The 11,480-nt window shown below is 44.2% G+C and overlaps 1 protein-coding gene across 1 annotated transcript in view; it reads right to left on the reverse strand.

The window, feature by feature from the left end:
- SLC37A1 (solute carrier family 37 (glucose-6-phosphate transporter), member 1) overlaps positions 1–11,480 on the reverse strand; it is a 187,925-nt gene that overhangs the window by 133,599 nt on the left and 42,846 nt on the right. The window contains exons 8-9 of the mRNA XM_006870849.1: positions 4,529–4,566; positions 1,057–1,137 (exon numbers count right to left, since the gene is read on the reverse strand). Of these exons, the coding sequence (XP_006870911.1) occupies positions 1,057–1,137; positions 4,529–4,566 (119 nt within the window). The remainder of the gene's footprint in view (positions 1–1,056; positions 1,138–4,528; positions 4,567–11,480) is intronic.

Below are 11,480 nucleotides of genomic sequence, written 5' to 3' on the forward strand. Positions count from 1 at the left end.
CAGATAATACCCACTTGACCTGACTTCAATGACTGTATGATCAGAGCTCAACCAGAAGAAGAAAGAAGAGGAAAAAAAAGAGTAATCTGATGCAATTTGATGAACTTGACCTACACCTATGGATGCAGTAACTCAAAAGAGGGAACAAATCCTTACAGCAAGAATCATTTCCATCCCCTCCACACACAGAGTAGACAGGGATGGGCAACTTGGACATTGGCTACCCAAAATGGGGCGGGGCTACAAAGGCAAGAAGTGACTGGCTTATAAGCTTTCAGGAGGGAACCTAGAGCCAGGGGGCATGGAGGAAGGCAGAATCTCCAATGAGTACCATCCAATCTGTCTAGGCGGTGCTCATGAAATGAAATACAGATGGGTCTCTTGTGATACAATAGTGAATAACTGTTATCAGGACTGATTGTGAGGGTTGGAAATGTAAAGGTAGAAGTTGTATAGCAAGGAAGGGAGTGATTAACTTTCCAGTCTAGGAGCAGAGGTCCCTAGGACCATCAATGGAGAAGAGCTGAGAGTGGGACCCTACCCAGAGAAGCAGTGATGCCTGAGATGGAGGCAGAGACGATGATGTGGCGCGATGGAGCAGCTGGGGACTTTAGATCCAGAGAGGGAGAGCTACTGTGTGCTGAAGACTGGGGGATGGGGGTGGGGGTAGGGGGGATAGTGCAGGGGGCAGGCTTGCAGTGTATACCCTTTGGTTGGTTAAACTATCATATAATTCACAATAAAACTATAAACTATCATATAATTCACAATAAACTATCATATAATTCACAATAAAACAATTTTAAAAAAAAGGTCGTTGGTTCAGACTCACCAGCTGTTCCTCAGAAACGCCATACAGTCACTTAACAACAACAACAAACTAGCCAAAGAAATCTAATAACAGACTCACATTTTACTGAAGAAATACAATGACCAATTTTCCAACAACCCCAGATAGCTGTGGGGATGTCATCAAAGCAGAAGGACAGACCGCCTCTATGGCTCAGGGTTTTCCTGGCACCCAGACTTGTGGAAGGAAAACCAAGTCTAACTTACCGGAGCTGTGTTCTTTTCATTGTTGAGGATTTGCTTTTGGAGTCTAAATCGGTTTGTACCATTCTCATAGCCTTTGGAATGCTGGGAGGAAACAGTTTAATTAGATCAATGGTTGAATCGACAGAAATCAAACCAAAAAGCTACCAAGGGGAAATGAGAGAAATAATTAGATAAAACAAAGGGCTAATCACTTTAATATCAAGGTCCCAGATCCTCAGATGGCAGAACTTAAGAATAAAATTCTTTCTTAAAGACTACTCCAGGGCCAGAGTTTATAGAAATGTAAAATGACGATCAAGTAAATTTAACGTTTCTCAGAGTCCTTGGGTACCGTAACCCTTCTTTTCAACTGCTAACCGACAGGTAGGGGTTTGAATCTACCCAGAAAGACCTGGTGATTTACTTTAGAAAAACCAGCCACTGAAAACCCTACATAGGGAACACAGTCCTATTCTGACACAAATGGGGTCACCAAGTGTTGAGCTCTGTTTGACAGCAACAAACAATGACATTCCTTATCAACGTTGACATTTTTTGAAAACTGTTTTGAAATGAAAAGGTGTTTAGAAACAACAGAGACCAAAGTTTTTCTCTAAGAAGTGAGGAAATGGAGGTCTTTCTTGTGTCACAACTGATTCAGAAGGGGGAACACACCCTTACTACTAAGCTTCTGCTCTGCAGAAGTGGGTGAAATATACCCAGACCTCCAACGAGAAAAAGGATGACTCAGAACCACCTCCCTGGGCCATATGGCCCAGTGCACCCTGGGGCAGCTCAGCACCATAGAAGCTCAGGAAGCTGCTTCCATAGTGGGGGAAGAGAAGAAAAGAAACCATAGCCTTTAGCCCCCGGTTCACAGAAATAAGCAGCAAGTCTCTGGCCTTGTATTTAACAGATGCTCTCTCCTCCTCCTGAAAGTTGGCCAAGAGGAAGATGCAGCACACACATCCACACAAAGCTCCTTGTACAAGTGGGGCCCGTTTTTCATCCTAGGCCTGACCACTGCTGGGTGGGAACAGAAATGTCCCAGGGCAGAAAGGCTGCTCCAGGAGAGCACACACATTTCCCCCAATTCTAGAGGCTGGCTGGTCCTCACACCAATAAGGTACTTCACTTCACAACTAAAAAAACCATTGATCTATGCCCTCCTGAAGCTAAAATTCATGCTTGGGGCAGGAAAATAGCTTTGAGAACACTTTGAAAATATCTACTCTAGCTTTAAAAAAAACTTCAAGTGGTGTTTAGCTTCCCCAAAGGCAGTGGTTTTCAAAATTGATTTCATTTGTTTCCTTATTTTTGTTTAACAAGTACCAGAACCCTGTTTTTCAAATACTCAAAAGCCCAATGTATAAAACATGGACCAGAGGAGACTGCCAGTTCCGTTCTGTGCACACCGCCAGGCTCTGTTCTGGGGACTGGAGATTCTGCAGTGACCAAGATAAGGCTTGCTCTCGTGGCTCTTACAGTCACTTGGGGGAGCCATGATAAACAGCGAAACTATCGTGAAACAACATCACTTCAGATAGGGACAAATGCTTTGAAAGGAGCTAGGGCCTTTTTCAGATGGTCCAGGAAGCTACCCTGAAGTGATGACATTTGAGCTGAGACACACCATACTCACCCTGGTGGGGAGCATTCCAACAGAAGACACACAGATACAAAGGGTGTGAGGCAGAAACAGGAAGTAAGAGGCGTGACTCAGGTAAGGCTATCACTATGGAGACTGGAGCATTATGCTCACTGAGGTGGGAGTGAGTCCCATCACATCAGGCCTAATGGGTCAACGCATGAGAAGGGTTTTGTGCAGAGCAAAGTGGGAGCCACTGGAGGGTAGCAGGCAAGGCAGTGACAACTTGTTTAAGAAAATCTTTCTAGGTGAAAAGTGGGAAGAACACATTTTAAAAAGGGAGCAAAAGTGGATTTCTTCCTGCAGGTAATGAGTGTGAGTTGACAGGAGTGATGATGGCAACTTGGATCAGGGTTGTTGTTGGTGGAATTGATTAGAAGTGTTTCCATTGCATGCACGCACACACACATACATACTCATAAGGGGGCTTTAAAAAGTTGGTGAACAAATGGAATTCTTCCTTGAAGTTTTTGAAGCCCCTGGTACATGTGTCTGTGCGTGTGTGCAGAACGGATGGAGCCTGCCAATGGGCTGGGTTTTGGGTTAATGGAAGGAGAAGCTGGGGTGACTCCTTCATGACTGAGGTAGGAAATGCTAGGGGCACACAAGAGGTCTATTCTGGACACATGCAGTCTGGTGACAACCAGAGGGCTGTGTCAGTGGGAACGTCAGGTGGGTAGCTGGATCTGTGACTGTGGAGCCCAGGGAAGAGGGTCATTTAGGTGCATATATGGAGGAATGAATGCACATGGGCCCGGAGGAGGTCACTGAGTGAAAGTAAGGAGATGGGGCTAAGGACTGGCTGCGGTGTTCCAGGCTGGGGGTCTGACAAAGCACTGTGGGCAGAAATAGCCAGCATGTTATACATCCCAGAAGGCAAAGGAAGAAAGATTTCATGGAGGGAGAGCACATCTGAGTTCCACACTGCCAACAAGCTGAGTGGGATGAGGCCGGAGCACTCACCCAGAGGATGTTGCTGTTGGCTTTGACCAAGGCCCTGTCAGTGGATGGTGGGGGCAGGGGCTGGCAGGGCTGGATGAGTAAAGACAGCAGGAAGAGCCAACTCCTCTGGGATCTGCTACAAGTGAGAGCAGAGGATGGGAGAGGGAAGTGACTGGAGTAGACATGAGGCAAGAGAGGCCTTCTTCTGAAACGGGTGGTACCACATGTGGTGGCAGGAGATTGGGTGAACAGCAGTGTGTGTGTGTGTGTGTGTGTGTGTGTGTGTGTGTGTGTAACTGCAGGCATTCGGGGCCTTGGGTGGGATGGGTGCAGTCAGTTCCCCATCAGTTCCTTTAGGAAGGCTGCTGACATGCACACAGATGAAGGATGCAGGGGCTGTGGGTGGGTGGGGTTTGGCTTGTATGAGCCCTCTTTGATTGTTTTTCTCAGTATCCCAGAGCACATGGTCAACTGAGTGTGAGGCAGACTATAGGACGTGAGGTCTGATGTGAAATGAAATTGATCAGGGCAATGTGGGCAACTGACCAGACAGGCTCGCTGACCCATCTGAGATTTGTGATCACCAGTGTGAAGTTTACTCAGCCACAGGTTCTTCCCCAGTCACATTTCCATGTCCCTGAAGGTAGACCAGGGTGTCCCCACTCCTTGTTAGACATAGTCAGTAGTTGAGCTTCTGAGTTTGGTCTGCTCTAACCTGGTGTCTCATTTGTGTTGCTATTGTTTCAGCCCTTTGCAAAGCTTGGCAGTTCTTGGAGGGTGGGGATTACATGTGAATCCCAGTGATTCTCTGTATAGAGCACGGTGGTGACTGGGACAGTTCAGAACACCTGGCAAACATGCACTGCCCCAGCAGATGACATGGGGCAGAGAGGAGGTCCTTACCCTTGACAGTGTGGATGAGCACTTGATGTCTTTCGGATCTGAAACATCAAAACACACAGAGACATTTATGAATCCAATGCTTCCCATTTCTACTAATGTAACATATTCAACCAAAAATAACATGATACCATTTTGTACTTTTATTAAGGAGAAAAGACAATGCCTGATGTAGGCCCGTGGGGGTGGGGGTGTAGGGTGCACCATGCCTTTGGGAAGCAGCTCGGCCTGCACACCAAGGGTATGCCTGGAGCCCACCTTGTCATCCAGCCACTCAGGGATGGTTTAACTCTTATGGGCTGACACATTTGAAAAGTTCACCAACAGACAATTCTTCAAAGAGTGATAGCAGATCACCAGTGGGAAAAAAAAGTGAAAATCAAGAAGAAGGCCACTTTTCACAATGCGCCAAATAGAAATAAGCAAGTATGTATACCGTACTGCCAGATCACAGAAAATACGTGGAGAGGATAAGTATCAGGAGGAACTACAAAGGCATGGGAGACATATTGGTGGGGGTTATGGGAGTGTGCCTTCAAGTCAATTCTGACTCATAGCAACACTGAATAGGGTTTCTGAGACTGGTCTTTTTATAATCTTTGATGAAACAATTTAGCTGTCTTGGAATACAACTGAGCTATACACCTAAACTCACTGCCGTTGAATGGATTCCAGTTCACAGTGACCCAATATATAATTTTCAAGACTAAATCTTTACAGAAACAGACTATCTCATCTTTCTTCCGTTGAGTAATTGGTAGGTTTGAACAGTCAGTCTTTTGGTTATTAGCCCAATGCTTAACCCATGGAGCCATTCGGGCTCCAACTAAGTGTTGTCTAGTTGGTTCTGATTCACAGTGACCCTGTATAGGGTTTCTGAGGAGGAGCTGAGCTTTAAAATCCTCAGTCTACTTCTCTCACAGGCTGTTTGAGAAGGAAAGTAGGAGCTTCCTTACCGGAAGGGCTGTGTCCTTGAACCCCGACAAGGACCGAGATCACTGCTGGCTGCACCACAGCCACAATGCAGGGCACTTTCAGTAGGCACTGCCCCACAGTGAGACCACAGCTCCTCAGCACACTGTATTCCAAGGATAAGCCTACAGTCCCTTCCTTGGGAAACTTGCGCAGCCCCCACAAAAAAGATTTTCCAGGGCTCTAGGTATGGCACTATAGGATAAGAACTGGACTGGAAGCCACAAAGTCAGTGGTTCAAATCCACCAGCTGCTCCTCGGAAACCCTGTACAGGACTGTTGAGTCAGAATCAACTCTACGGTATTTAACAACAAGAAACTTGCAAGATTACAACAACACACAGGACCTGGGCTAAAATGCTTAAACAGCAGCTTCACAGAGCAGACCCAGAAGGCAGATCAGGGAGGCCCTGCTCCTCTTGGGCCTGACCTAGAAGGGTGCAGGGGCAAAGACAAAGGAGCAGACTGGAAGGCTCCTTCAAAAAGCTCAGTGGCAAGGATGGAAAAACTGCTGCCTTTGGTGCCTACCCCACCTCAAGTCTACTGATAAGGGCCAAGAGGGAGCAAAGACAGCCTGCTTACAAGAAGGGTTCTGTTCTTAGTCACTGGGTTTGCTCACCAGTATTTACAGCTGGTTTCCATCTACCCGACATGTTTAACCCCGGTCACAGCAGGAGAGAATGGCATCCATACCCTAGGCTGAGAGCTTCTAATGGCTTTACTTGGTTTTACATAGATAGCACTTCTTGGTGATATGTCCTAGCTGACTCATTGAGCATGTCCCGATCCTGCCTTATCAGAGATCTACTGACAAGAGTCCCCTCAGCCTGAGAGAGGAGGGGACAGCACCAGGTTTAGAGGACTGCAGACTGGGCTTTCTGATTGCAGATACCCCCTTAGCACAGGCTCCTGAAAACCCATGGATCCCTGACATGGAAGATGTTGGAAAACTACAGCAACAATTCTTCCCACAAGACAGGTGAGAGGGGCTGCCTCAAAAGGGAAGTTCCAAAGGCAAAATATCCACAGTAGTGGACAGAAGATGAGAATCTTTATCAAAACCAAAGAATGCAAATGGAGAGGACTGCCACAGCCACAGGCCCTGAGGCTCTGGGTCTCCCTGTGGATTCCCCAGCCACTGGGCTGCGCCTGGGGGCCCCACCAGAAAAAAAAAAAAGCAGAAGGTAGGTGTGGGATTGTTGATAGGAGAATAAATGAATAGTTTATTTCATACAGATCAGCCCAAAGCTGGTTTCTATGAGACAGAGATGAAAGGTATCTCAAAGGTCCAACTCTTCCAAACCATTGTACGACTCCCATCCAGATGCACTGAAAATTACTATTAATTGGAATGCAAAAGTTGGAAACAAAGATAAAGGATCAGTGGTTGGAAAAGTATAACCTTGGTGATAGAAATGACACTGAAGATCGAATGATTGAATTTTTCAAAACCAAAGACTTAGTCATTAGAAATACCATTTTCCAACAACATAAATGGCAGCTATATATATAGATCTCACCAGATGCAACACACAGGAATCAAATCTACTTCCTCTGTATAAAGAGACAATGGAGAAACTTGTTATCATCAGCCAGAGCAAGGCCAGGAATTGACTGTGGAACAGACCCATCAATTTGCAAGTTCAAATTGAAGTTAAAATTGAAACAAGTCCATGAGAGCCAAGGTATGACCTTGAATATGGTGGTGGTGGTGGTGGGGTGCTGTGGAGTCGGTTCCAACTCATAGTGACCATGCATAGGGTTTCCGAAGCTGTAAGTCTTTATGGGAACAGAAGGCCTCATCTTTCTCCTGCGGAACAGCTGTTAGTTTCGAACTGTTGACCTTGAGGTTAGCAGTCCGATTCAGAATCACTATGCTACTATATCTCTTTGAGTATATCCCACTTGAATTCAGAGAGCATTTCAAGAGTAGATTTGACCTGTTGGCCACAGAACAAATTGTGAGATGACAGCAAAGAAATCATAAAGAAGCAAAAGGTCATTAAAATTATTCACCATAACAAAAAGATGGAACCAACCTAACGACTGTCAACTGGAAGAATAAACAAGCATTGTTGTATACATACAATGGAATGCTATTCAACCTTAACAGTTCACAATGTGGAGGAACATGGAGGACATTATGCTGAATAAAATTACTCAATCATAAAAAGACAAATATTGTACCAGACCACTATTACAAAAAGTCATGAAAAGGTTTTCACACTAAAAGAAACATTCTTTGGTGGTTACCAGGGGTAGGTGAGAAGATGAAGTAATTCACTTGCTAGATCATAGACCCATGTTAGCTTGGGTAAAGGGGAAGGCAGTATGCAACAAGAGGGAAGCTGGCAGAAGGATAATGAAGACATGGGAAGTCACAGGGAGGAGTGCAAGAGTTAAAGACAACTAAGATAAACAATGTTATATACACAATCCTACGGAGCTCTGATAGCGTAGTGGTTACAAATGGGGCTGCGAACCTTAAGGTCAGCAGTTCGAAACTACCAGCCGCTCCGCGGGAGAAAGATGAGGCTTTCTACTCCCGTAAAGATTTACACCCTCGGAAACCCTCTACAGGATCGCTATGGGTCGGAACCGACTCGATGGCACTTAACAACAACAACAAACATACACAATCCTGCAATAATGGTGATCTACAGCGTTGCTATGAGTCAGAACCAATTTGATGGCATTTAACAACAACAGAAGATATCTGGATAGGCGTGCAGGCTGAACAGGTGTGGGAAGTAAAGTGGGAGTATACCCACAAATGTATAAAAGTAGTAGCTGTTAAGTGCTGTCAAGTTAGTTCTGACTCACTGCAACCCTGTACAGGGTTTCTGTACAGGGTTTCTGAGGAGCAGTTGGGTTTGGACTTGTAACTTTGCACTTAGCAGTACAGTGCTTATACTACAGCACCACACCAGGACTGCATATAGAGATTGTTGTTGGCATTAACTAATGTTGAGTTGGTTCTGACCCACAGAAACATTGTAAAGCTCTTCCGAGGAGCAGTTGAGTTTGAACCAGCAACCCTGCGGCCCGGTGCTGATCCTACACCGCCACACCAGGCCTCCACAAAGGATATCCGTACATGAGTGTTTACCTTTCCTCCTCGCCTCTCTGTCACTTTGTTACACTGTGGTGGCTTGCGTGTTGCTGTGATGCTAGAAGCTATGGCACTAGTAATTTAAATAACAGCAGGTTCACCAATGGTGGACAGGAGTCAGTGGAGCTTCCAGATTAAAACACTAGGAAGAAGGAGATGCAGACTACTTTTAAATGTTTAGCCACTAAAAACTTTAATGAATAGCACCAGAATATTGTTAGATACAGTGCCAGAAAAGTGCCCCTCAGGTTGGAAGGCATCCAAGTACAACTGGGGAAAAGCTGACTCTCAAAGTAGGGCTGACCATGAAGACATGAATGGGGTACAGTTTTCAGGACCTTCATTTGCTAATGGGACACAACTCAAAATGAGGAGAAATAGCTGCAAACATCCATTAATAATCAGAACATGGAATGTAAGAAGTATGAATCTAGGAAAATTGGTAATTACCAAAAATGACATGGAACACATAAAGATCAATATTCTAGGCGTTAGTGAACTGAAATGGATTGATATCGGCCATTTGAAATCTGACAATTATACAGTTTACTATGACAGGAACAACAAATTCAAGAGGAATGGAATAGCATTCATCATCAAAAAGAACATTTCAATATCTATCTTAAAGTACAATGCCGTCTCTGATAGGATACTGTCCATATGCCTACATGGAGTCCTGGGGTGACGCTGGAGGATAAGTTGGGTTGAACTGCAAGCTTGGTGGTCCAAATCCTCCAGTCAGTCCTTGGAAATCCTATACAGGGTTGCCATGAGTCAGAACCGACTCAACGGCACTAAACAACAAGAACAACAAAACATGGATGACCAGTAGTCCTGATGTGGTGCTGTAAGATAAACATTGAACTGCTAACCACAAGGATGGTGCTTCAAACCCACCAGCTACTCTACTCCTTGGAAACCCTGAATAGGTCACTATGAGCTAGAACTCACATGGCATTTAACAAAAACAGCAACATGGAAGCCCAGTTAATACCACTATTATTCAAATTTACACACCAACCACTAAAGCTAGTGAGGATAAAACTGAAGAATTCTACCAATTTCTTTATTCTGAAATTGATGAAACATGCAATCAATATGCATTGATAATTATTGGTAATTAGAATGCAAGGGTTAGAAACAAAGACAGAGGATCATTAGTTGGAAAATATGGCCTTGGTGATAGAAACAATGCTTGAGATTGCATGATAGAATTTTACAAGATCAATGACTTCTTCATTGCAAATTACCTTTTTAAACAACATAAACGATGACAATACACATGGATCTCACCAGATGGAATACATAGGAATCAAATTGACTATCTCTGTGGGAAGAGATGGTGGAAAAGCTCAGTATTAAACATCAGCGAAAACAAGTCCAGGAGCACACTGTGGGACACACAGGTCCAGACTGAAGCTGAAGAAAGGTAAAGCAAGTCCATGAAAGCCAAAATATGACCTTCAATATATTCCAGCTACATTCAGAGATCTCAAGAACAGATTTTAGTGCATTAGACACTAATGACTAAAGACCAGAAGAGCTGTGGGATGACATCAAGAACATCACACAGGAAGAAAGATATATGATAGGAAAGAAAGAAAGACCCATATGGATGTCAGAAGATAATCTGAAATGTGCTCTCCAGGGCAGAGATGCCGAAGCAAATGGAAGATATGAAAAAGTCAAAAAGCTAAACAGAACATTTCCAAGGGCAGCTTGAGAAATCAATATTATAATGAAATGTGCAAGGACCTGGAGTTAGAAAACCAAAAGAAAAGAACGCACTTAGCATTTCTCAAGCTGAAAGCACTGACGAAACAATTCAAGCCTCAACTTGAAATATTGAAGGAGTCCAATGGGCAAAATACTGAACGATACAGAAAGCATCAAAAGAAGATGGACGGTATACACAGAGTCACTGTACCAAAAAGAAATAGTTGATGTTCAACTATTTTGAGGTAGTCTATGATCAAGAGCCAATAATACTGAGGGAAGAAGTCCAAGGTGCACTGAAGGCATTAGCAAAAAACAAGGATCCAGGAATTGACAGAACACAAACTGTTGGGTTTTTTCCCCCAATAAACCGATACAGTACTGCAGGCAGTCACTCATCTATGCCAAGAAATTTGGAAGACAACTATCTGACCAACTGATTGGAAAAGAGCCATACTTGTGCACATTCCAAAGAGAGGCAACCCAATGGAATGCAGAAATCATCTGATGAAAACATTAATATTGTTGTTGTTGTTGAGGGCCGTCGAGTCAGTTCTGACCCATAGCAACCCTGTATAGGGTTTCTGAGGAGCGACTGGTGAGTTTGAACCACAACCTTGCAGTTCAAATCGACTTTGCAGTCCAGCTCATTAATCCACAGTACCACACCAGGACTCCTCATTAATATTGCATGCAAGTAAAATTTTGCTGAAGATAATTCAAAAACAGCTTCAACAGTTCACTTACAGGAAACTGCCAGAAACTCAAGTCAGATTCAGAAGAGGATGTGGAACAAGGGGTATCAGTGCTGATGTCAGATGGATCTTGGCTGAAAGCAGAGAATACCAGAAAGATGTTTGCTTGTGCTTTATTGACTATGCAAAGGTTTTTGTGACTGTGGATCATCATTACAAGTTGTGGACAACATTGCAAAGAATAGGTAATCCAGGTCAGTTCATTGTGCTAATAAGGAATGTGTACATAGACTAAAAGGCAGTCGTTTGAACAGAATAAGGAGATACTGATTGGTTTAAAATCAGGAGAGGTGTGTGCCAGGGCTGTATACTTTCACCATACTTATGCAATCTGCATGCTGAGCAAATAATCCAAGAAGTTGGATTCTATGAAGAAGACTATGGCATCAGGAATGGCAGA

The sequence above is a fragment of the Chrysochloris asiatica genome, unplaced genomic scaffold, assembly GCF_000296735.1.
Source record: "Chrysochloris asiatica unplaced genomic scaffold, ChrAsi1.0 scaffold00154, whole genome shotgun sequence".
NCBI lineage: Eukaryota > Metazoa > Chordata > Mammalia > Afrosoricida > Chrysochloridae > Chrysochloris > Chrysochloris asiatica.